The 25,982-nt window shown below is 38.2% G+C and overlaps 1 protein-coding gene across 9 annotated transcripts in view; it reads right to left on the bottom strand.

Annotated features, from left to right (window-relative positions):
- Positions 1-25,982, bottom strand: part of DLG1 (discs large MAGUK scaffold protein 1) — a 170,622-nt gene that overhangs the window by 108,797 nt on the left and 35,843 nt on the right. For all 9 annotated transcript variants that reach the window (XM_075031686.1, XM_075031688.1, XM_075031690.1 and 6 more), the window contains exon 4: positions 1,930-2,094. In XM_075031686.1, coding sequence (XP_074887787.1) covers positions 1,930-2,094 — 165 coding nt within the window. The remainder of the gene's footprint in view (positions 1-1,929; positions 2,095-25,982) is intronic.

Raw genomic sequence — 25,982 nt, 5'->3', positions numbered from 1 at the left:
GGGTCTTGACAGAAAGTTATGGTAGTTAAATAAGGCTCAATTAAAACAGGTAATTAAGGATCCCATATAACACTCTAAACACAAGCCTTGCTTGTTTATAGAGATGGTCTGGTAGGATCTCTGTAAGGTAGAGATCACTCACACTGTGGAGAGGTAAGAAATCAAGTCATCTTCCAGGAAATGTTAATATTGCCAATATCAAATCCACACTTCTCTATTTCTGTAGTTGGCTATCTACAAAAATAATCTGAAATAAAGTCAATCACAGGAACTATTCTGAGTAGTTTGGTTTCCCTTAGATCCAGGCAGCCAGAAAGAAACCAAGGTAATTACGGCCTTTTGAACAGTCTCAAGTACAATGAAATAACACCTAGCCAGTTACAAGAAATAGATTTTCAGTCTCACATACCCATTCTAGAATTTTATTTTTTATTTCTATAAGCTTCCAGATTGTGAAATGCATTATACTTGATCACTTATTGCAGACATTTTTACAGTTTGCCTCTGCCTTTTTGATCCCTGTATGCTTTCTGAAATGCAAGATTGTGCTATGAATTAGGAAAAGCTTGTGAATGAACAGAGTTGACCTTAAGTCCCCAGAAGCAGAGGATTTTTTTTAATTTCTAATGGTTGCATGCAGAAGGTGTTGTATTACTTTCTGAATATCAATAAATTCAGGGAATTAACATGTGAAAATGTGTTGTTGTGCATCTGTCTTCACAAACAACGTAAGACTGAGGTCCTAGCCATTCTTAAAATGAAAGGTTTGTCATATTAGCATTCTTAAAAGACTATTCAGAGGTTAATATAGCCCACTTCAAAAGGGTTATTCATTAGGTCTTAAAGAATTCGGCTTGTCTAGCTCCTGAAGACTATGGAAACACACAGAGAGTTCATTATGGAGTTACAAGTAAAAATAAATGACTGTGTTTGATACCAACATACACATTTTTAAAATCTTAGAAAAGCTGGAACATGATTACTAAACACATTCTCCCACTACCATTGGTTCTACAGAATCCTCACAAGTCAATTATCAAGAGCTGATACATTCAGCAAGATTTTTCTTCATAAAAAAAAAATCTGGAAATGTAACTAGGTTCAAAACAACTTTTTTCTTAAAATGTAGCAGCACTTCTTACAGTACACTGCCAGTTTCAGTCACAAAGGATACTACCACACACCAACAATTCATGCTAAAAATACCAAGCTATAGGCCTACCACAATGTAAGCCCATCTCATCATTCTAAAGCCCAAATACTCACCAGAATCAAATAATTTCTCCACTTTTCCCTCAAAACAAGCCATAAAGACTCAGAGACGTTATAGAAAACAGCATTTAGTCTGGCACACTAAAATATTACGCTATCCAGAAGATGATTAAGCTACATCTCCCTACTAACCCAATAGATAAAACTGCCTGATACAACCCTCTCCAAAACCTCACACACAGTTTGTCCAGTTTTAAATCTGTCTTGAAGTTACTAGAGCTGTCTTGAGAATAATGGTGCTGTATGCTGAAAAACTCCAGAGACATATATATTACACTTGGCTTATTACATTTTCCACATAGGTCCTCAATTAAAATATTTACCAGAAACAAACTCAGAATTGATTTTACAGGATCCTGATAGAAAACCCGAAACATAACTAACAGCAGTAACTATAGTGCCTCTCAAAACTACACCTGAGATCTTAAGTAACCTACATATTTTATCTGGGCAATTTACTATCATGCACATTTAGTCAGAATGTATGGAACTAGAGTCAATGCCTTAACATCTACAAAGTTAATTTTACAAATGAGCAGTCCCATTAAAAAAAAACATAAGCAGGTATATCTCATGCATTTTTTTTCCCCAGAAAATTTTATCCCTGGAGAGCATATCAAAACAGTTCACTCTTATTATAACTTTAAAAATGCCTACCTTTACTGGTGAAATATGAGAATGGGAAACAAATCCATGGACATTCTCAATCTGTGACAGATTCTTCTCTGATACATGAACCAGCTCTGGACCTGTGACCTCATTGGTAATGTGTGGAGAGCTGTGCTCCTGTGGAGGTGTATCTTCATCCTGGTAGCGATATTTCTGAAGAAAACAATTATAGAAAAAAAATCAGTCCACCACAGAAATGTGAAGAGATTATCCAGAAAACCTAGATCAGACAGAAATAGTTATTTTCCTGACCCTGTTGAGTTCAAGGCAATAAAATCTAGAAATAAAAGTTTTATTTAGTATTTTCAGTTTAAAGACTGATCCTGTCTAAAAATGTTCCAGCCTTTTTCGTCTCACTTAGAACCACTACAAAGCTACCTAATTTTCTTCTGCCTATCTGCATACAGTAACTTGTCCCCAAACCCTTTTCCAAAGAACTTTTCCCTTTACCAGTTTTTTTTTTTCTTGCACTTTAACACTACATTATTCACTAATAGCAGAAACTCTAAGTGCCTCAAAAGCTTTTTTCCATACTTCCTATTTAACACACCTGCCAAAAGCATTTTTTTGTCAGCTAAAGAGTTTCAGCTTATGTACTGGGGTGTCAATACAGCAATTCACTACTGCTAACTCATTATCAAACAAGAATATGTGGTTTTGCTACTAAACAGATTAAGCTTCCCCAGCAAGCAAGACTTCAAACAGGAACACAAGACATTATTCAGTCTCTGTATTATTAGTTTGCACTCAGTTTAAAAAAACAAAACCTATTACTTAGCCAGCAGAGATGTGTTCTAGCAAGATTGTGCTGTATCCATGCTTGCAGATCCCTACTAAAAGGTATTAATGAAATCGGGAGCATACATAATATCCACCTGTTCTCTGGACTGCAGAGTTAACTGCTCATCCAGCAACTCCAAACCCCAGAGCTAACATGGGCTTACATTACAAACATACTTAAACATAAGCTTCACTCCAGTTTCACCTTTGTAGTCTCAGCCAATTCTGAGGCGCTTTAGGTAGTCCATGCATTTTATTGCTAGTTAAAACTAAAGCTGAAAGCTGAAGTCATGTAACTTTTTTCCAGCAGGGTTTACTGTATCCATAAGATGCATCCCAACATTTTGTAACCCTATTCACTTTCACACACTACTACTATACTCTGGAGTACATAGATAGTTGTTACTAGTTTACAGGGAAAGCTTGTCATGTCATGTCATTAAAGGCACAGAAAAACCTTCTAAACATGTAATCGTTTTAAACCTGGAAAAAGCTATTCTTATTAGTGAAGTATATTTAGAATAGAAGACATTTCCTTAGGGGTTTTTTTTAACAGAATTCTAAGATCTACATACTACAGCTTAAGTCAAAAGGAGTCGTCTTCTTAGCAAGTCATTTATACATAATAATCCAGTAGATCGCTGCAAGTAACCCATTTGTCTATAAGCACGTGAACACTACACCAAGGCGGTACCTGATAAAAGGGTTGGTTATCATACACGAACAGTTACATGCAAGTATGATTTCAGGGTACCACAAAAATCCGTGCCATTCACAGAAGAGTCCTGCAATATCACAAAGTTATAGTCTACAGGATAAACTACAAAGAAACTGCTTGAAATAATCCATCAGTTTACAGCTCTTGTAATGCTTAACCCATTCGTTTCCTGCCCACCCAACTCATGTGCTTGTCTTACAGGAAGACTTAATTTTTTGTCTATCCAGCAAAAAACAGTCTCTAAGCATGGTCCAACAGGACAGCTTAACATCTAACAACAGGAATATCTTACTCTTCCCTGTCTCCCAAACGCTGGGGAAGGCTCCATATCCCCTTCCTTCCTTTGGTTCTGACACTCACATCAGTAGAAAATTGACCACTTTTTTCTCCTCCTTTGCAGGGTTAGACTCGTACTGGATTACTGACCCCAATTCAGGCAGGGCCTCAAGGAACACCAGAGGCAGTGCTAAAGGGGGGAGGAAATAAGGACAGGATCTCTCTCTTTTGGAAGTGAGCTATACATCAGTCTACTCTGTCTTCTGCAGACTTACTGTATAGCAATACAGCAGAGTTTTGCCAGTAAAGAAGTGGTTCAATGGGGCAACTGAATTCACATAACTGACTTGTGCTGAAAGAGGAAGGATTTGTTTGCTCTTCTCTTCCCTGTGCCAAGTTGTTCTGCCCACACCAAGATTCCTCAGGAGACAAGCTAAGTTCCCTTACTAACTTAGAAACAACAACTTGCAGCTTTACATTTCCATCACCCATTGCACTTTACCCAGTCACAGCCTGCCCTACAACACACCATCCCCACTCCTGCCTCCAAACCCCAAAACAGCAACAAATCCACATCCAACCACACACATACAGGCAGACACTGAAGATGCACAGTTTCTTTTAGCCAGTAACTGATGAAATAACTTCAAAGATCTTTGTCCGACATAACCCTGATTTATTTTTGTACTTAAAAAATAAAATTTAAAAAAAAAAAATCTTTATCCACTCAATTCAACCCTTCTTTGTTGAGACCATACAGGATCAAGTTCTACTACATGAGAGAAATCATGCTTTTGAAGTATTAGAAATTACAAAGTAGAAGCAATACAAGTGTATTTTCTCTAAAAACACCAATGATTAGCAAAGAAGCACAAGGCAGAAGAAATAATTCCAAAGAGGAAAGCAAGAGCATTAAGACTTCCATTATTACAACAACCAACCTCCAAACACTTCTATACCTTCTCCTTAACCAAATGGCAAAGGAGAGATGGTGAATGCTGATAATTGTGGAAAAATTACAATGGTTACTCAAAAAGCCCTAATTTTTTCAAATCCTTAGCAGAGGGGTTTCATGAAATGACCAAGCCAACTTAATAGGTCACTACTAGCAGAAGATAAAAGTTGTTTTTCTTTCCTTTCCCTGCAGCAGTGAGATGCTAGATTGCTCAGCCTCAGACTCCTGCCATTCATCTATTTTCTGAAATTGACTTGTTTTTAACTTATCAAAACAAAACCCTGAAAGGAGTTGACATTAAGTCTCTAGAGCAGCCATGTTAAACATCAGAAACAGGAAAGAATTTTCATTTAAAGAACAGCGTTGTCCAAAAATACAAGTGAACATTATCAGAGCATAAATAAGATCACATTGGAAATTAGAAAAATAAACATTAGAGCTTCAAGTAGTACACCAAATGTCTTGCAACATCAGAGAAAGTAGGAATACTGCTAGCTTAAAGGAGCCTGCTCTGCTGGTGAAGACAGTATTTGGCTGGACTTGTGATCCAAAATGTCCCTGCCAGATCTCAAGCTTCGATTTGACTACAAAATGTCAATGGGATATCAGGAAAATGGGACCTAAAAGTGGATTAAGTTCCCAGATCATGTCAGACAAGACCCTGTGGAAAGCTAGAAGTGGATCATTCCAGTTTTATTAAGGGGAGGAAAAAAAAAAAAATAGTCACAAGTCAATCAAAATTAACTTCCTTACAGAACAGTCAATACCTTTAGGCAAAGCACAGAATTACCTTGATTTTTTTTCCCTGAAACCAGACACACTTCTTAGAAACAGGTATGTGGACATGCCTGAGTGTAAACAGGCTCTAGATTTCACTAGGAAACATATGTTTACATTATACAATGTATCAGTGCTTATAACAACATAGCACTGTGACAGACTGAAAGAGTTCATGTCTCAAACATTGTGGTGGGGCAAGTTCTGCTTGAAGACAAACCCTGCACAGCAAGGAACCCAGGTGAAAAGTCCATCAGCTCAGACACCAGCAACAGGAGGGGGAGGGTGTGCTGGAGGGTGCACAGCTCCCTCTTCTGATAAGCTGTTCTGATACAGAGATCAAACAATGGCCGCGTCTGCAGGGAAGGAGAAGTAACTCCACAAATGACCCCCATGCCCAAAGGCTCACAAACTGCTCATTAACCTGACAAGTTCGGGTGCCCGCCTGAAGGAAGAGCAAGGATGATAAAAGGACACAAACTGAAGCCCTGGTTGCGCAAGCCCACCGCAACTGGACCCCTTGGCTGGACCCAGGACTGGTGAAATCTTTCTCTCTTCCTTTTTCTCTCTCTCTTCTTCTCTCTTTCCTTTTCCACAATCCCTACACCTCATCCGTTTCAAGATATAAACTGTTGACCAAGTCTGAGACTAAGAGTAGATCCAGCTGCCCCTAGACCCTTCTCTGAGGAGAATTCTGGAAAGCAAGGGGGTCTGCTCTGAACCTCGTGACTCGACGGGAGGGATCTCCTTATTCCCTGAATTGATGTATATGGTTACTCTGGGTTACACGGTTTACAGAAGTAGTCTTATGCTAATCCCTGTTGTGAGAAACCCTGCCACCTACCACCACACCTCCCCAGTTCAGTTTGCTTCTGTCATAAATAAAATCTTTAACTGATCGTTTGGTGTCGTTTCACCTTAATTTAGCCTGAGGGAATTTCGAATTAAACATGACTCCCTGGTCTGTCCAGTCTGGGTCATGACAAGCGCGTATGAAGTTTTAATAGATCGGTATGTCATTATTTAGATTAAAAATGAAACAATGTTGTGGTAAAGGATTCTCTCCCATAGGAGGCACTGACAAGGGCTATAAGCTTCTCAAAAAAAAACATCTTAGATGTGAACTGCTAATTGGATTTTGATGCAATATTCAAGATGACTTTGACTTTTGATGACTTTGATGACTTTACTATCATTTGTAAAATATTTCCCAACTTGAAACTATTAAAAACAAAAAACAGAATTCTTGTCTAAAATACACTAACTGAAATACTTATAGGGTAATGTTCCAAAGTACAAAGACAAGGACACAAAGTGCATGAAAACATAATATCCATAGTACTTCTTGTTCTGAAAGGTACCACACTACCCTTGCCCTTTGCAGAAATTACTTTTGAGCAAAGTAGTTCAAGTAAAGCAAATTACTGTGTCTTATAACAGCTAATTCTCCATAGAAGTGGAAGTGTTTTGTACTAGTTTACTACGGAGCATCACCTCTGAAATACTATGCCTCTTGACTGATGTACCACATTCACGTGATCTGGCATGGTCAAACAGCCACCATTCAGAATTGCCCATTCTTTTTCTTTCCCAGGAGCTGCCATCCCTTGAACAAGAATTCAGTCAACTGTTTCAGTCATGCCAAGTTAATTCTGCTGCTACATATGAAGCAAAATCCCATGGAAGTTACCCCCCATAGGGGTCAGAAGGTACCATTTCACATTACGGTCTAGCTCACTCCTAGCTCCTGCCCAAAGGAGCAGGACCCATTCAATCCTTCTTGGTCGAGCTGTACAACTACGTCTCCCTGCCCCTTGCTGCTAGTACACATCTGACTTCAGATGGTAAGCAAGCTAATCCAGCAGAATATTTGTTCCCTCTTCCATTAATATTAGATTTTCTTTTATTCCCTAAAGTGGCTCACAACAAGATGAAACATGCAGCAGTGCTGACACAATAGGGAGAAAAGCAGGTAGACACTAGGACCAACCCATCTCATAGCGGCTAGCAGAAGACCATTTCTCTGCTTACAACCGAGAGAATCCAATCCTGCACCCAAATCCAGGCTCCAAGGAGACCCTAGTTTAGAAGAGCCGGCCAAGATCAAAGGAAAGAAAAAAAGGCAGGTGTGGCAAAGCAGCTCTGAACTTGCAGACAGACTGCCTCAGCTGCACATCTCAAAAGTTTCCCAGCACTCCATTAGGAAGGGGCCAAGCAATTTAACTATTTTTTAAGAAGCTTTATGGATAGCTGTATAATTTAGAATCATAATTTAAAGTCCAAAGCAACCAAATGCTAAACATTTAACACATACTTCTGACAAAGATACTGCCCCAAAGGATTCAGTTGCAGATATACAGGTGTATCAAAATTAATTAAAACCATTTCTCTTCTGATACAACATAGTTAACAAGATTTCTTCAGGTTAGATTCTACCTTCAGTGAGTTTTGAGCTGTCACCAAACACTATGGACTAAATGATTTACTGGTGTAAACTACGGAAAAATCCATTTACTTTAATAAACCAGTGCTAGTTTACATGAGACGAGAAGATGGGGAAAATTCACCACAGTGAAATCTTTCATCGTATTAATTATTCAGGCCCACAAGCCTCCCTGCTTCAATTCCCAGACCTAGCAAAGTTAAGACAAAAATAAGGATGGACAAAGTATCTGCAACAATGTGCAGGACAAAAAAGGATTTTGTGGACATTTTATAGCACTGTTTTTCAGAATACAGATCACCTGTTCACAGAAAAAGCACAGAAAAGCTTTAGGAAACTAATTCTAATAAAGGTTCACTTTAGTCTGTTTATATTTTAAAAAGAAGATATTTCAAACAGATTCATACATAATCTACCCCCTAGAGATAATTAAGTTGTGGTTTTATATATTTTTTTAAAGATCCTCTAATGAGAGCTCTTACTGAAACAGCAATTAAATTATTTAAAGAACACTTAAACAATCCCATGCCCTAAACTGGTGACCCATATCCACAACAGCATGCAATGCTATTATTCCAGAGATTCAAGCCATACCGAATGCCATGTTCATGGACAGAAAATTAATTACGCAAGATCGTCCTTAACTACCATATAATTTAATGACAAAATGCAAGGCAGCAGTAACTACAGTTCTCTTCAAAATGGGATGTATATCAAAATCCAATTCATATTAGACATACACATCAATGCACTGTCTTATGTGAAAAGAAATTTGAAAGCATAGTAATTATTTTCTCTACAAAGAAAAAAAATCAGTGCTAACACAGCTTTAATATAAGAGTTCAAGGGTGCTTAAAAAAAACAATTTAAAAGTTTGTAAGTTGACCTTCTTATACTCACTTCCCTTTTCCTCCAGATTTTAACCCTCCCCACTCACACAGCAATAGGACTCCCAAGTTACCGCACACTTCAAGCAACAAAAGCTACAAACAAAACCCAGGAAAACATCCAGCCTGACTTACACAGTCTGTCTCTCAGTAAGTTTTAATTTTCACTGTGAAAGTCCAACCCATGTTTTGAAAGAGATTAAGAATAAGTGAGGACTTCAATAAGTATGTCTAATCATTTGAATCCAATAAATACGTAGAAGCTCACAGGGTCAGACCCTCTCTGATGCAGTGTGAACAGGCAGCATGATAAAACAAAGTGGCTTTAGACCATTTGCAGCTGACTCCCCAAGTTTAAATACTTGTCCTTGTTCAGTCATTGCTCCACTTTAGAGTTAAACTAAATCTGAAAGGACCCTTCAAAAGATCATTCCAGCAACTGAAGTTGTTGGGAAACACTGTTTGACATTCAACATATCCACTTCTGCATAAAAGGACTAGGATACAATACATCAGAAGCAGATGAGTAGAAAAAAATCTAAATACCCACGGTTCTCCTCACATCTCCCCAAAAAACAACCTTCACAACTCTGATGTGCAGATACCATTCAGCAGAAAATAAGCTCCAACAGCTCTAACAGAAGATACAATACAGCTAAATTTTGCATAGTCTTGTTAAAACAAAACTAATCCAAAATGAATAGTATATTAAGATGTTAATGCATTTTGTACAAGTCTTCCCTGTAGTCTAGTGCAAGTGCTAAACCAGAAACTAGTGCTCAGGAAAATAATAGTGCCTGACTCACAGAGGAAAAGGACACAAAACAAAAGGCATGCTCCACTACTGCAGAACTGAAGTTAACTTGAAAACCCTTCATTTGTAAAACCCGGGAAGATTATGAAAGCCAAATGAAGCCTCTTTGGAGGTGAACAGCAATTCACATGGAAAAGCTGAAAGCCTGTGGATAAGAAAAGAAACTTCAGTAACAGAAGGATAGAGGGTATATGTTTGTGTATTTTCAGAAATTCTTCACTGATCATGGAATAGGACATTCAGTATTAGTTTCAATTTAGGCCTCAACATACGATAAACCAAATGACTCGAAATATTAGAACAGGTTTTTTGATCTTAGGGTTTGGTTTTTTAAACACAAGTTCAGTACTTTGAGTAACTAACTGCTTGATTCTCAAATAAAAGCACTAAGTTTTCTTTTAGTAACAACAGCTAAGACAAAAACATAAGGCATTTCGCCCCCCTTGGACAGTTTCAGTTTGACATTGTATCTTGAATAAAACTGCTTATAACATGCTTATTTAGGTCACAGTGTTCCATCATATGTCAAAATGTACAGCTAGTGTTAAATGTAAGTATTTATGTAATGCTTCGTGTCATGGATATCCAGAAATGATACAATTTAAGATCCGTATATACACTTACAAAAACACCAGAAATGTTCGTAGTGAAATTCACCTGTTCCAGAATGCCAAGGAAAAGAGACCAAAGACAGAACAGTCAGACTGAATGTTCTTTTTATATGCGGTCCAAAAACAGTAAAGGAAAAAGGAAAAACACAGTGTTTCATAGGATTACTTGTGTGAGATAATGAACTGTTTCTTTATGTAAAGGACTGAACAGGTAATCCTGTATTACTGTTTGCACCGTCATTTAAATATTAACTCTTTCAGTATTCAAAGGATACCTTCTCAAAGGACAAGAGTCTTTTATTTTTAGTGCAATACAGGCCTGCAACTTTTCTTCAAAAATCAACAAGCGCCTAGTGCAAAAATCTCTGTGCTACCGGCAGGTCACAACTATTTCAACCTAAATCCTTCAGTTCAATTGGGATGTAGATAGTACAGAGCACCCACTCTGTATTAACAGCAATACACGTTTATTCGAAGATAATTAAAGCCTGTGCATAAACAGTCTAGGATATTTTAAAACACAGCACTGCTCAACCAACTGCGCCCAAGAAACTACCGGTCTGCAAGATACGCCTCTCAGTAGCACGCAGCCCAACGGCATTCGTGAAGATCCTCATAAAGAATTCTGCCGACTGTGCTCGTCCCTCCGCCCGCCCCGCCTGCGAGCCCGGTACCGGCGGCCGGGCTCCCCCCGGCCGGTGGCGGGCGCTGCCCCCTCCGCGGTCCCCGCCGCGGGGCAGGCTTCCCCCCCGGCGGCCGGGCTGCGCCGGGTTCGCTGGAGCAAGGTAAGCAGTCCGTAACGCACTCGGACAGAGGAAAGGAGCCGCCGAGGGGCGAGGACGGTAGAAAATGCCGCCATCGCTCAGACCCGACGCAAAACGCCTAAAGTGGATTCTGGATGTTGGCTGGATATTTTTAGTTCGGCCTTAAAGGGAACAGCATCTCTCCTCTGCAGTCCGACCGGCAAAACTAAAATCAAGATCCTGTTTTCATTCCATGGCTTCCTTCCCAAGTTTGTTATTTAAACATGAGGCTACCTTATCAATAAAAAAGGGGTGTGCAGTTCCACAAAAAGAAGGAAAGAAATGTTAATTTTAGAGCAAATACTTTCCAAATTGCACCAGTGAATATATGCGTATCTTCAACTGAAAAGCGCTTCGGACACACAAAACATAAGTAGATTCAAAGCAAGCCAAACTCCTCCCTCCTGGAAATAAAGCATTCAACTTTAAGTTTCATAATAAATCATTCACATTATCAAGAGATCCATAAAAATTTAGACTCCTCCCTCCCAACCTAGGTGACATTTATTCAACATCAACATTTTGTGATATCTATCTATCTAAAAAAGCATCATACATGCATATATGTATGTACATGTGTGTACACACACACCTGTTCCCAATTTATAAAATAAAATCTAGCTCAATTATTTTTTGTTAAAAATAACGAACACTGACTTGGAAACACCAAATATGCAGAATAAGTTTTGGAGATAAAGATTTCCTAATCTCTGTCTCAAAAGTAACTTCACACACATATCCCCTTAATTTTAAAGGGGCTTTCCAGTACTTAGCCTTCTCATCATATCCTTCACATTGTGTGTTAATTTTACGGAAAAAAAAAAGCACTTCTGACAAGACACTGAATATATTCTGTTTAAATTATATATGTTTTATTACTCTGTAACCTAAACAGTTGATGTAGTCCTAAAATGACTAAATGCCCCAGGGCACTGTTAAACCCAAACCTGCCACTAACAATTGCTTCCATCAATATGATGTCAGGAGGCATTTCCAGCCCTGCATCTCAGTGCAAGTCTCCTGTGTATTTAATTCTCTACAGCTGAAGAAAATGAAAGCCAAGTGCAATAAACTGATTACATGATGATTAATGCTGATTAATGGAGAATGACGACATTTTACATGCGGCATTCAGTAAATTCAAAATGTTGTTCAAAGGGATCTTTAAACAGTAGGCATGATAATTCATTACTTCTGTCACAATCACCAAGAGCTCCGATAATCGAGTAAGGCATGGAACAAAATACACACCATTTAATCAGAAATTTAAGGTAGAGTTACATTAGACACAATGGCAATCATTCATTAAATGCAGCTTACATTTCCAGGAAAGTCCTTTTATAGACCCACCTTACATCCAAACATTAAAGATATTGTGTTGTTGGTACATGCTATTTTACAGTGGCATAGCATCGGAGAAAAACAATCCAAGTTTTTTATGCTAGGAGACATTTTTTCAGACCCTGTGCACTTCAATCGATCCGTGACTGAGATTCCAGAAAAATGCCTCTGTAAGCGCTGCTTGCTGCCTGTCTTTGACATTTAATCTAGGTCCATAGTGTTCAAAAATAAGCCTTTATATAAATAGGTTGAATCCTTCAGGAAAAATTTTGCTTCAAGTTAGAAACCAGACCTTAAAAAAAAGGCAAAGAAAAAATCCTGTGTCCATTTTTTAAATTTTCGAGTCAGCTTTATATTTAATTACGCTAGCATCAGCTTGACGTGACAACTGTCTCACAGCCCAAAGTAATACTCGGATCCTCTCAGCCAGAACCCAGGGTTAGATCCACCAAGGCAGCTCCACCTGCTGCAGTGCAAGGTCTGCTATCTCCTCCATGAAAACAGAAGCAACTCTAGCAGAGCCACTATGCTCAGTGTATGCTGGTTGCCGAGGGGAGGGGCAAGATGTTGCAGCAAGGGACTCATTACACGGCCCGATAGAGATAAACCCAACACTTCCTGCAAGGTGCTTTCGCACTGCACCAATGAGCATGTGAAAACCCACTTTAAAATCAGCTGTGCATAATTATAAAACCAGGGAAGTTGTAAGCTTAACAGCAGGGAATTTGCTGATCTGCAGTTTACACTAGGTTTTTCAAGGAAGTGTCAGCAGACCACAAAATGAATGGCTATGGGATATTTAATCCTCATTTTCAAACATTAAAAATTCAAGGTTATTTGACACGTTAAAAAAACGTTCTTTAACTGCTGAGTAAAACTCCTAATGGCCTACCAAAAGCAATAAAGGAACAGCTACAGAAATCACGAATATTCTCCAACACAATGAAATCGGAAGCTGCTATTTTTACCCCAGTTACCTCTAGGAAATCATGAATAATCTGCACTATGCATCAATTTGGTTATGAGGAGCTCTCAATAAAGCATTTCAAACAACTGTACATATGAGCACTTAAACAAAACGGTTTGAAGAAAAAAAGTCTTTTTTTCCTTGGAACTGCAATAAATACAGTCATGATCTCCTTAAGATTTGTTGTTGTTTGTTGTATGCCAACAAGTCCAAGACACAAAATTCTTTTAAAAATGGTTTGTTCGGTGTTCTTCTGGGGGTTTTTTTAATCAAGCCCTATAAGTGTTCAAACTTTATTTCCGTTTTTTAGAAGTACAGGTGTCCCTGCAGGAATGTATAAATGTATTTATACATTTTAACAAACTGCATTACAGAATTTGATCAAAAACACATCCTCTGTGATTTCTCTGCTCTTGTACAATAAGCTAAAAAAAGCTTCAATGAAATGATGTTAGACATCACATCTATTTTTAATTGTACTGAACAGTATTGTAAAAAAAAAAACATTTAAGACATCCAGAGAGGTCTTGCTAGATACCCCTCTTTAGGACATGACTGTTCACCTAAGTTTACACCTGTAGCAGCCTTCTATCATCTCCCCTTTACTTCATTTGGTTTACCTGACAAGCACCCATTGAGGTAGAAAGTTTAATGTAGTGTAAAATTGGCATGCACACTTACAGCTCAGAAACAAGTAACTTCATGAATTATACTGAGACAGTCATCTTTTATACAAATGTGCAGACTGATGAAACCAAAACTAAGGCAAGATGTCTGGAGAAGAGTGTGTAACAGCCCAGAGTAAACCTCAAAATAAACTTCATCTACATGAGGACCTCTTTTTTGGTAGAATATCCAAGGACTACAGATGACAGCATTTCCATACTAACAAGCATAGTTTCCTTTCCACCATGTGCCATGACCTACAATTTTTTACCAAATAGCCTTGGACATCATCTCCCACAGTATGTCATCTTCTGCATGCAAGTACAGCAATAGGGGCAGGACCAAAGAAAAATCTCCAACACTCTGGTTAATCATCATGGAAAAAAGAAACAAAGACTATAAAAAACATCATCATCAACAACAAAAGAATACACCTTCTTTGTTTAGCTAAGTTAGGTTAAGTTTTTCTTGCAAGAACATTCAAATGCAAGGGTAGCCCCAAGTATAACAGAATGATGGAAGAACCTAAAAACCCCTTTATTTTCCTTCACCTGGCTGGGGGTCACAGAACAGTGTCTTTTCTGAAGAAATAGGGCAAAGCACAACCGAACATACTCAAACACCATATACAAAAAAGGAAAATATGCACAAGGGGAAAGAAAATAATCAGAGTACTGTCTCTTGCCAAACACAACAATGTTTGTATCCCACAAAACAACCTTTTCTATGCACCACAGATCAACAATCCATCTTATTTCCATACCTCTAATCACATTGTAATAATATCTCACTAAAATAATACACAGTCAAATGCATGCCAATTTCATGACAACAAATAAAGTCAAAGAGCCAAAAGCAGTTCTTGAATGTTGCAGAAATAGCTTTTTGCGATGCAGAAAATATAAGCTCTAATGTGCCATGGGCATAGAAGAATCAATAAGAGGAAGATATCGTCTACACATCTACAAAGGATTCCATCAGTAAGACACAATAAAGAAGAGAAAGCTTAAGTAACTTCAGGCAATTACATCTACAATGTTGATGAAGACTACATAAAACATCCGAATCTTTCAGCCATACATTTGCAGCTGTAAACAAATAAATTCATTACACTGCAAAACTTTCTTCATCTTTATACAAAGATGAAACTTTTTACACATCTTGCTGCCAACATGCTTTAAAATACAATATTTAAGCTTGTAAAATTAAAATATATTCTTACATATTTTGCTGACTAAATCCAGAGATTTAACTGTAACAAAGGTTTCACTTGTTCAAAACAATTATTTGTACTCAAAGGCTTTTTAAATACACAGTTGTGAACATAAAGCTTTCTGAAATATGAACTTATAGGATGTTATCACATAGAGAAACATATGGAACAGAGGATATTTGGAAATCTACTTTTGAGCTCTAAAGAAACATATCCCCACTTATTTCGCTATTGCTCTGATTCAGCTTGAAGGTTGAATTAACATTTCAAAACACAAAAACCAATTTATCAACACAGTGATGAAGCTGTTGATAAGGAGTTAATGCCATATTCCTCTTAACTGTCAATAGTCCCTCCCAATTTATCAGTCTGTATTTTGTGTTCTCACATACAAGCTTGAGCTCCTACAGTCAGAGACCACAGTTTCCATGCTGATTATACAATGCAACAATTTTTTAAAATGGGAGATTGCAAGGTACGTACAGTGTCAGGACTTCATTCAATGCTGCCACACAGACAGTCAAGAATATATCGGCATTCACAGAATATAGAAAAACAAAAACCTAAATTTTCTTCTTGCACAGGATGCTTCCACCTGACCTTATACAAATGTTAAAATGACAGTTTTAAGTAGAACTATCTAAAGAAACCAATTATAAACTTTTAAAAATTCATGTTTACTCAGAAGCATTACCAGTAAAAGCAACTGGTTTCATCCTTATGAAAACACAACGTAAGATGAATTGCCTTTATTTGAAGTTTTGTTTGAATGTTTACTTGGCAATAACCCATCTTTATGCATGGCTCCCATGTGCACAATAAGAATATCAACATCATTAAGATCTTTAATTTGTGAGCAAGACTAATTTTGTTATTATCATAAAACAAGAAAGCTCCTACTTCCAAGTCTCCCTGAGCAGTGTGAATATCAGATAGAGAGAAGCAAGAGTTATGCAGCATCAAAAAAAACACACTACAACACTTTCAGAAACTTAATGCTTCTCTTCAGCGCTTGCCAACTACTTTTGATTGAACACACATAGTACCCATTTCATCAATCCATGTGTTCCACCTGTGTCAATATAACACAGGTTAGGAAACAGCAATCTCATGAGCAGCAAGACCTAGAACTTTTAATGAAATAAGGGAAGGTCTAGCTTGACAAATGTACCAACTGTTCAGAATGCCAAACCAAAGGCGAAAAGGCTGTACTAACCTTTGTATTTCTTCAGAGAGAACATGTCCCTTAAGTATCACTGCAGGAACTTGTCAAGCTGGTGGGACTCTAGTTTAGGTCCCTCTTCCCCAGAAGCCTGAATTGATATACATCCAGGATGCTTAATACAACCCAATTAAAAAAAAAAGAAAAAAAGAGAAAGATGCTTTTCAGCATGCGAATTATTTAAATCTAATGAACTCATTTTAACCTCTGCTCTGCATAACTTAGTGTGTATGGTTTTGAAAGAACACACAGAATTCCAAAATTAGCCTCTGTAAAGAAGCTTGGATACTGGTTTAAGATGACCTCATACTAACAGCTCTAACATAATGGCTGTAACAATTCCTTACTCAAGGAGTAGTAATTTTATAAGCATTTTCTATAAGGTAAATGAAATTTGAGCACTAGTTTCATGATAACCAATGTCTGGTGCAAACTGCATCCATCAGTGCACACGAAGCTCTCTTTGGCTTTGCAGTTCTTGCTCCCTGAAGTATCAGATGATCATCCAAGCCAATTTTGAGAAAGCAGCCAAAAAAATGTACTGCTTGTTCCTGCATGCTCCTAAATTGCCAGAAAAATAATTTGCACAGTACTTTCAGGCAAACGGGTTTATTTACTGAAAACACTATGAGCTGAAAATTCCCCTTCTAAAGGGTGTCTTTAACAGGAATACATACCTTAGAAGCACCTTTTTGTGAGCTTGGCAGGTAAACATGTTTGCAGGAGTTAAACCAGCAGCCACTGTTGCACCTCCAGTTCAGAACACTGATGTGCATCTGCCCTTCTTAAGAAGCTTAATACTCTAATATATAAAATTTGCTGTGCCCACTCAGTCTGACCCATATGTGCTGAAAATAATCATCACCAAACTCTCAAAAATTGAGAGAATCCTTTCTGTTGTTTTGACACCAACAACAGAAAAATATTTTCTGGGACAATTAGCATATTGTAAATACAGCTGTCTGTGTCTTAAGTTTCCAAAATCTTGAAGAATACCACAGCCCCATTCACTTCAGAAGGAAGGGGAAATGTTACTTTGGAAAGAGGAATTGGATTAATAGTTGCATTTTTTAAAACTTGCCCTGCAACGGCATTTAAGCCCAGAACAGGTCCTATGAATAGAAACTTTTCAGTGGGTGTTTGTGATTTTTCTCCCAGTTTATTCCAAGTCTTAAATTGTTAAGTATAAGACAGATCTGGGACATCACTCCGATGAGGTCCCTCATAAGCCTTGATAAGTCAAGCCAAAAACCAGACAAGAATAATTTCCTTCCCAACTGAGTGACCATCATTATGGGCATTTTTAGAAACTTGCTTTTTGGAGTTCTCTTCAGTCCAAAACAGAGGAGGAAAATACAATGCCATATCAGAGAAAGAACCCAGAGGTGTCTGTGTTATGACATCCTCTATATGCAAAAATAATCAGGCTTCAAAATACAAGCTGCAAAGTAACAACAGACAAAAAAGCATTCGGAAGCAAAACTTCACAAAAAAAGACCTTCCTGACAACTGCCACTGGAGAGACGTCCTGCATATTCGAAGTATGATTTTAAAGATATTTAATCATACCATTCACCTGTCTTATGCCCTGCCTCTTAGTAATTCTAACACTACAGGTTAATTTCAGCCAAATTTACTGGAGGGATAGAGGTCTCTGAGGATATCAATCATCTACAAGCTTCTTAGAAGTAGGGAGCAGGCAAGGGAATAAATATCAAAAAGTCCCCACCAAAGGAAGGCGGAGCGGGGAGGGGGTAAGGCTGCCTAAACAACAACAGGCAGAATTTATATAATGAGAAAGATATTAAGAATATCAAATGGGGGAAAAGTATAGTAAAATGCTATATAGTAGCTTATATTAAAATAGTAGCACACCTTGACAAAAAGTTATAGGAAGTCATGCTTTGTAAGGCAAGTATGAGGCCATTTCATGTTTTGGAATTAAAAAGGCCCAGAGTAGAATCTCCTCCCCTTCTTCTGATGTTTTGAAAGTATTTTAGCACTACTGGAACATGCCTTTACATCTTTAGTGTTCACACAAGAAGTTCCTGAGAGTTAGAAAGGTTACAGAATTGGCTAGTATGACTACCATGAAATCCAAAATCCAGTGTTACTTTTTCCTAGCTGGAAACCACCAAAACGGGGAGAACATCCACAAAACAGACCAGTAAAGGACTGAAAATAAATGGTTCCTTTTGCAGAACTTCAGGTTTGATCCAATAAAGAGGATGTAAATGCAGCAGATAGACTGAAGCCTACCTGACCTCCTCTGTTAAATTCACTGCAGAAAATTAATTTCATTATATTGGTAACATCTCTGTGAGGGGGAAAAAAAAAAAGGGTGACTGTATTCTGAATAGACTGTACTGTGATTAGAGTACACCTTAACTAGGAAATCTCTAAAAATCAAAGAGTACTATGTTACTTCAAACATATTTAACATGTCTAGAAACAGTCTGTGCTAAGTTGACCCTGGATGGCAGGTAAGCACCCACCCAGTCACTCATTTGCTCCTGTCCAGAGGGATGAGAGAGAGAATCAGAAAGGCAAAAGCAAGGGGAGAAAGCTCACAGGTCAACATAAATAAGTGAAGGGGAGAAAAACAACCACACATACAAGTGATGCAAGACAAATCACTAACCACCTCCCACCAGCAGACCAATGGCCAACCTGAGCAACAGCTACTTTGGAAAGACTTCCCCCCAGTTTTATTGCTAAGCATGATAAAAAATATGGAGTATCTTTTCAGTCAGTTTGGGTCAGTGTGTCCCCTCATAACCTCGTGCCCACACCCAGCCTACTTGCTAGGGCAGTAGAGTGAGAAACAGAGGAGGTCTTGACACTGTGTGAGCATTATTCAGCAACAGCTAAAACATTGGTGTGTTAATCAACAGTTTGTCACAATCTAAAACAGCACCATATGGACCGCTGTGAAGAAAATTAACTCCATCCCAGCCAAACACAGTACCAGTCTGACCTGAAAAGTCCTTTAAAATTAAGAACTGCGATATATTTGCATTCAAAAAACATTGCTGAAATCACTCTTAGAATAAAAGTATGTGATCATTCTACAGTTGCCTTTGAGGTGTTGCTCCCATCTGTCCACAGAGGAGAAAAAAGTATATGTATTTAGCCCCAGATAGTTCCATCCAACCCTCAAAAAGATTTCTTGTGAACAACAGACACTGAATCCCGAAGATAAAACTGATAAGCTATAAAAGCCCAGTAAGTAACAGACCTTCTGAAAGACCCAAAAGCTTTACAACCTTGTCTCATCCCTTCCCCACACCCTCAATGAAGCTTCCACCCAGTTTGTATTTGAAATTAATAGACTCTAAACTCAAGTGATAAAGATAATTAGCTAAAAGAGGTTATATTTTCAAGGCTATACTCAGCAGGAAAGATTCAATCCAGCAGGGTGTGATTAGCTCGGACTGCTCTCACCAGTGTAAAGACCAGGCTGGAACAAGGATCTAATTTATCACTCTGGGTTATTCCCTGTAGGACCCAGGATGATTAGGCTAAGCATATCCTCCAAAACATCATTTTCCTTAAGAAGCTACTGGGCTGAGACAAAAGGCTAGCTTGATTCAGACTATCATGCAGGAACTATTGAGGGGGGCAGTGATGGGAGGAAAGACGATGTTTTCGAGGTTTCTTCCAGAATCGATAACCTATAAAGATCCTTCAGCTACTGAAGGACTGCTCAGAATCTCAGTCATCCCAGCCTATCTTTTTGAAAGACCTCCTTTTCGGTCTTTCAGTTTTCGGTAGTGTAATACCTTTCAAAAGGTCCATGCAATGTAGCTCTGCTGCTGAGTAACTCTCAAATTATTAATCAAGCATCTGCACCATCACTGGAAAAATAAGGGCACACAGGTAAAAAAACAAGTGAAAATGAGGAAGAGGAAATGTACTAATAATACATGCCTTTTATCTGGTGAAGCCTCATACTACTCCAGATTCAATAGCCATTCAGGCTTCCTTAACACAACATGAAGAAAAGACTGCAATTTGACACATTTCTGCTCTCCTCCTTTGATGTAGCACCAACAGAGTAAAAGCTAAGAGCCTCTCATAGCCAGTGGAGATGAAGTCCTTGCACAATACTAGTAACTGTTTCTTTTTTCCTCCACTGCAGACAGTGAGAAGGTTGATCCCACAGACAAACACAACTCAGTCCTCCAGTCCCGCTGCTTTAAAACAGTGAAAACAGATCATGCCTCAATTATAATGTAGTTTACTGAGAGTAGGACAGAATCCAGGCAGCAATACTGTTCTGTTGATGCTCAAGTATCTGCCATACATTTCTGTGTACACAGAGGTCGCTAGGTTCTGTAAAAAACAACTGTTTTCAAAAAGACTTTCATAAGTTGGTACAATGCTTAAAGAGGAAATTCCTATAGTATATTTCTTCCGTCATTCTAACAGATTTGAACATTTCAAAAACAGAGATGACTCCTTCCTCTAAAAGGGAAAAGATCCACAATGCTACTATTCGACTCCAATGGATAAAAGAATTTACTAGCTTATAGTTTCAATTCATTGCAACTTCATCACTTCCTCCATCTTAAAATGCAAATCCTCTTACAGGAAAGAACTAAAATTGCCATCTCAATGCAGATGGGAAGGATACTGGTGATTTACACTTTGTTATTAACTGAGAACAGATAAGGAAGACTGTTATTGCCTGCAGGCCACTGACCCTCCTACCATTTTCTGGGAAACTAAAAGGTAAAGGGGAGAGTTGCAAGAAGGCACAGAACAGACAGAGACCAAGGCTTTGAAAAGCTTCTGACAGAGCCTCTTGAAGCTTTCTCATCCAGAAGTTAAGGACTCACAGGCAGGACAAACAGACTGTTACAAGGGTTGAAAATTTGCTGGACCACCAGGCTCAAAAGGTGACTGATAGCATGATACCTGGCTAGCAGCTGTAAGAAGCAGAGCACCCTGAGAACAGATACTGGGGCCCATATTGCTCAACATTTTCATTAGTTGCTGGCATGATGACACACAGCACAGCCCAAGGAAACTGAGAAGTGACACTCCCTAGCTAAAGCGGCTAACACAAGAAATTGCAGGACCTTAATGCAGACATCTGACCTGAAGGACTGGGGCTGAAGGCAGTTCATGAAGCTCAACAAGGAGATGTGCCAAGTTCTACAGCAAACATAGAACAAACCCATGCACTGGTACTGGGAATAACAGCTGTACCAAGAAGCATCTAACAGTTATGGGGAACAGCAAGCTGAGTAAGAGACAGTGCAAGTTATAAGCAGTTTAGGGTAGAGCCAATACTGCTAAAAAGTGAGTATCAATTCTTTGCAGTTCTTAAAAAGTATTTTTCCAAGTATTTCTGCTGTTGTTAGCAGATTCATTCTCTTATGCAGTGCTCATTAATATGGTAGCTAGTGCAGTAACACACTCAGAGCTTGCAAATAAGGAGGAAATAAGTAATTAACAAGCTGAAAAAAAAAGGAGGGGGGGCAGTGTTAAAAACTGAAACACAAGTTACGACTTAATCACCATGACAGAACAGTTCAAGTGAGAAGTGTGGGGACTGTTACTTGAACTAAACTTGAGCTCCACAAAGGAATCTCAAATTACATTTTCTTATAGCAGGTTGCATTATCTTAATGCTAGCTAACAGAAATTAAAATACTTATTCTCACAGTAAAAATCACTGTCAAATTAAAGCCAAATTTTGCCAAGAATTTGAACAGTGATGCTTTACATACTTTATTATTACCAAGTGCCACTACCCTGACCACAGGCTTACTCCAGTCTACCCTGGTTGTATTTTAGTTACTAATGCTTTCAAATCCTGTTTCTCCCCTCCCCCAAAACTTCATCATTTGAGAGAAGGCACAAGGAACACCCTTACTATAGCAAAAACAGTAGGTACTTTGACTGGCAGTGAGGTCTGAACCTGCTGAAAGCAATCTTAAGAAACAGGTTACAAATATTTGTAACAACTACTAAAGCATATGAAAATTAAATCATAGCTTTTAAGCTTACTAAAACATTTGCAACATCAGCAGCTTAAATCAAACTTAACTTTGGTTTAGATTTGTATCCACAGTTTATGAAGCAAACTTTCAAAATATTGATCCTAGATTCAATCCTACTTATTGACCCTAGAGCCTCTGCGTATTAAAACATGTGTCTAAACCACAGTCAGCAGGAATCTAGGGCAACACATGCACCAGTCCTTAAGAAACGCAAGCAGCTGTTGGCAAACTAATTGCACAACTCTTCAAAACTGCGTATTTCTTCTTAATATGTTTTAGCAAGATGCAATACCTTGCTACAGAAAAGACTGCCCTACTTCAGCTTTGAAATTACTTCAGAGTTAGGACCCAAATACCTGAGTGAATGTGACAGCATGTTATAGCAAATGTAGGTCATTCTTCCCTTCCCTCTCCCCTCTGTTGCCTTTAAAACACCTAGAAAATAGTACCTTAACTAAAAAGATAGAGGAGTTTTTAAACTATCAAGTGGAAGAAAGCTATTAGCTCAGAAGAACAGAGTTTCAATTTGCCAAAAAAAGAAACTTGGAGAAAACCAGAAAAGTATTACTTCTCTGTATAATTTTTGAAGTGTTCACAAATCTTACCTATTGAAAAACATTTCTGCTCATCACCATCTGAGAAAAGTAGCAACAAAAATTGAAAAAGTACAGAGAATAACAGTAAGGATAACGACACTCACTGGCTTCCATTTGAGAAGATTGAACTGACAAAGCTCTTCACCTTATAAAGCAAGCAGCTAAGCATGGAAACGTGATATGAAATCTTTAAAAAGATGAATGGCATAGAAAAAGCACATAAAAAGCAATTCCAATTTAATACAACACGGGCATCGGCAGACAATTAAATTATCCAGCAGATGTTTTAAAGCAAACAAAAGAAACTACTGTAGAACTCATTGCCAAGGACATCAAATGTTCAAAAAGGAACTACAAAATAGTAAATCAAACGTAGACCACGGTCTAATAAAAATGTACAAGTGTAATCACTATCTCAGGAAGTCCTTAAGATGCTGCCTGCTGGAGTGGGACAGCAAGTGAAGTGGGCACTTGTCCTTCACTTACCATGTTTTTCTTAAGAGGAATTACCAGTCACACTCAGAAACAGAGTCCTAGGCTACATGAAGTTTTTTGTGTCATCCTGTACATGTTTTTCCATACATTACACTCTCCTCAGTTTCTGTGAGCCAACTGTTTAGAAGAAATTAAGAATTTTGCATTATTGTTACTTTGTCAGAAGAATTCCTTTTTAGTCATTAACTGGAGGTTGTATGTATCTGAAGGTGACTTCAGGTAGTACATAGCAATCACGTCTCTCACTAACCTAACAGACAAGGTATTTTTGATAGGAGTACAGGCTCTTTAAACTACTTAAGAAGCAGAAGAGCACTTGTCTTGCTCTCTCCCCACAGCATCACAATCTGATCCATCAATAAAGCAGTCAGGTCACAACAAAGCAAACTTCAGTTCCTTTCACTTCAGTTTTTATGCCACTTCCACTACTGAAAAGAGGCTAGGTGAGGCAATCAAGGAACTCAGAGATACTATCCTTATTTCAGGTAAAAGTTTAAAAAAAAAAAAACAAACCAAAAAAAAACCCCAAAAATATCTTTCAAGAGCAACTTTGAACCTGGAAAAGTCATGTCCAGTAGAGTCCTATAATTTTCTTTTCAAACTATATTTCAGCTCCAAAGTGGTCTTTAATGCTTGGCACTCGAGCAACAGCATGTAAGCCAGGATGTGAGAAGGACTTCTGTTAACTAAACAAGTGCTAAGAGAGAAATAACTCTTAGAAAAAAATAGTAGTTTGTTTGAAGTATAGTTTAAACCTGTACAAGCTGTGTTGCGAAATCAGCTAAGACTTCATTTCTGCTGCTATAGTAAGGTTGAAAGATCAAGAAAATGACAATGAGCAAGAGGGAGCCATGAGCAATCACAAGACTTAATTAAATGTTTGATGAATTTATGATCTTGCTGAGAAGGCACAAGCAGAGGCCTTGCTTGATAGATAGGGCCAGAAAAGATAAGAACTCCTGCCTTTGTTACAAGTGAGGAAGACTATGGAAGACCACCAGAGGAATAGTTTCCTGGAAAACTAATGAATATGTATAACATTTCTCAGAAATCTAGTGAATATGTATGTAGAACATGTACTTAACCTGCACAATTAGGCCTGACGGTGTGCACATAGGTGGAGCGATCCCCTGTGCACCCAGCACTGCAATAAAGAATGCCTGCTTTCTAAAACTCCAAGATTGAGTCTTAGAGAGTTTCTGAGCTGCCGATTTATGGTACCACTGCAAATCTGTTACACATTGTTCAAAACTAACACAAGGTACAACTGAACTAAACTAACAGGAAGCAGTAAACAAGAGGAAGAATGTTGCTGCACATGACAGAGATGGGATATCTCAGTGGTTTCTGGAGAACACTCCAGCACAAGCAGAAAGGGTTAACCAAGGCATTAATTATTGCTACATACATTATGGGCATCAGCACACTCAGCTCCTTTAGCAACACCAAATCAGCTGGAGAGTAGGAAGTTCAAGATGGGAGAAACCCTTGCCAGTTGAACTCTCACTTAACTCTTGGTTTGTGGTATTTGACAGAACTTTATTTTTAAAGAGTATTTGTACTCTGAAGGATTCAATTTGCATCACCTACTACTGGTAGAGCATCAGAGACTCAGAGCAACTCAAGGCTTCCACTGCGTGTCTTGAGTATTGGTTAAAGAGATGCTAAAACAGTGACAAACAAAAAGGGAAAAAGGAAAGGGAAAGAAAATTACAGAAGGTTTAACGCACTTGTGCACTGTAGTGTCTACATAAGCCATACAATACAAAAAGCAGGTCAGAAAGTTTTCACATTTCTATTATCTTTACTTGATGTTGTAAGGGAAGTAATTGTACAGAGTTGAGGACACTTTCATAGCACTTGGGTTGCTGAGGACACACAAGTTTAAATTAAGAAAGGAAAAGGACACAAACAGTACTTGACAAAGTTTGCAAAAGCCCTTTAAAGCATGTCATGGTTTAGTGTCACCAGTTCTGATATTACAGGAAATCATTACCTAAGCTAATTAGGGCTGGGATAATCCAATTTTAACAAAAATTATTACTTGCATATTTTTTATAGTGCATGTGAAAGGATATTAACTGTATACAGGAATTCCCAAAATAATATAGGAATAAAAAAAAAATATCAACCAAGACTTTACAGCTTCATGATCAGCAAACCAACAACTTAATTCTGTGTAACCTGTAAGCTAATACTAAAATTCTGTGATCTTCTCTACCTTTCAAAAGGACCTCCTCACATACTTCAAATCTCGGAGGGCCGAGAAAGCCTTGCCTAGTTCTCGAAAGTGGAGATACCCGCATTGTCCCGCTTTTGTTAATCTGAGAAAAACACTTTATAGACAGAAGAGGGCAGCATTTCTCCATATCCACTGGAAAGCGTTTCTCTGCTTGCTAACAGCAGCATTTAAAGATAAGGATGTAAAACACAAGAGTCTATAGTAAACCATATTCCTTTTCCCAA

This window comes from Buteo buteo, chromosome 7 (assembly GCF_964188355.1).
Source record: "Buteo buteo chromosome 7, bButBut1.hap1.1, whole genome shotgun sequence".
NCBI classification, from domain to species: domain Eukaryota; kingdom Metazoa; phylum Chordata; class Aves; order Accipitriformes; family Accipitridae; genus Buteo; species Buteo buteo.
Note: the sequence above shows the minus strand (reverse complement) of the source record. Positions and strands in the feature narration are given on the sequence as shown.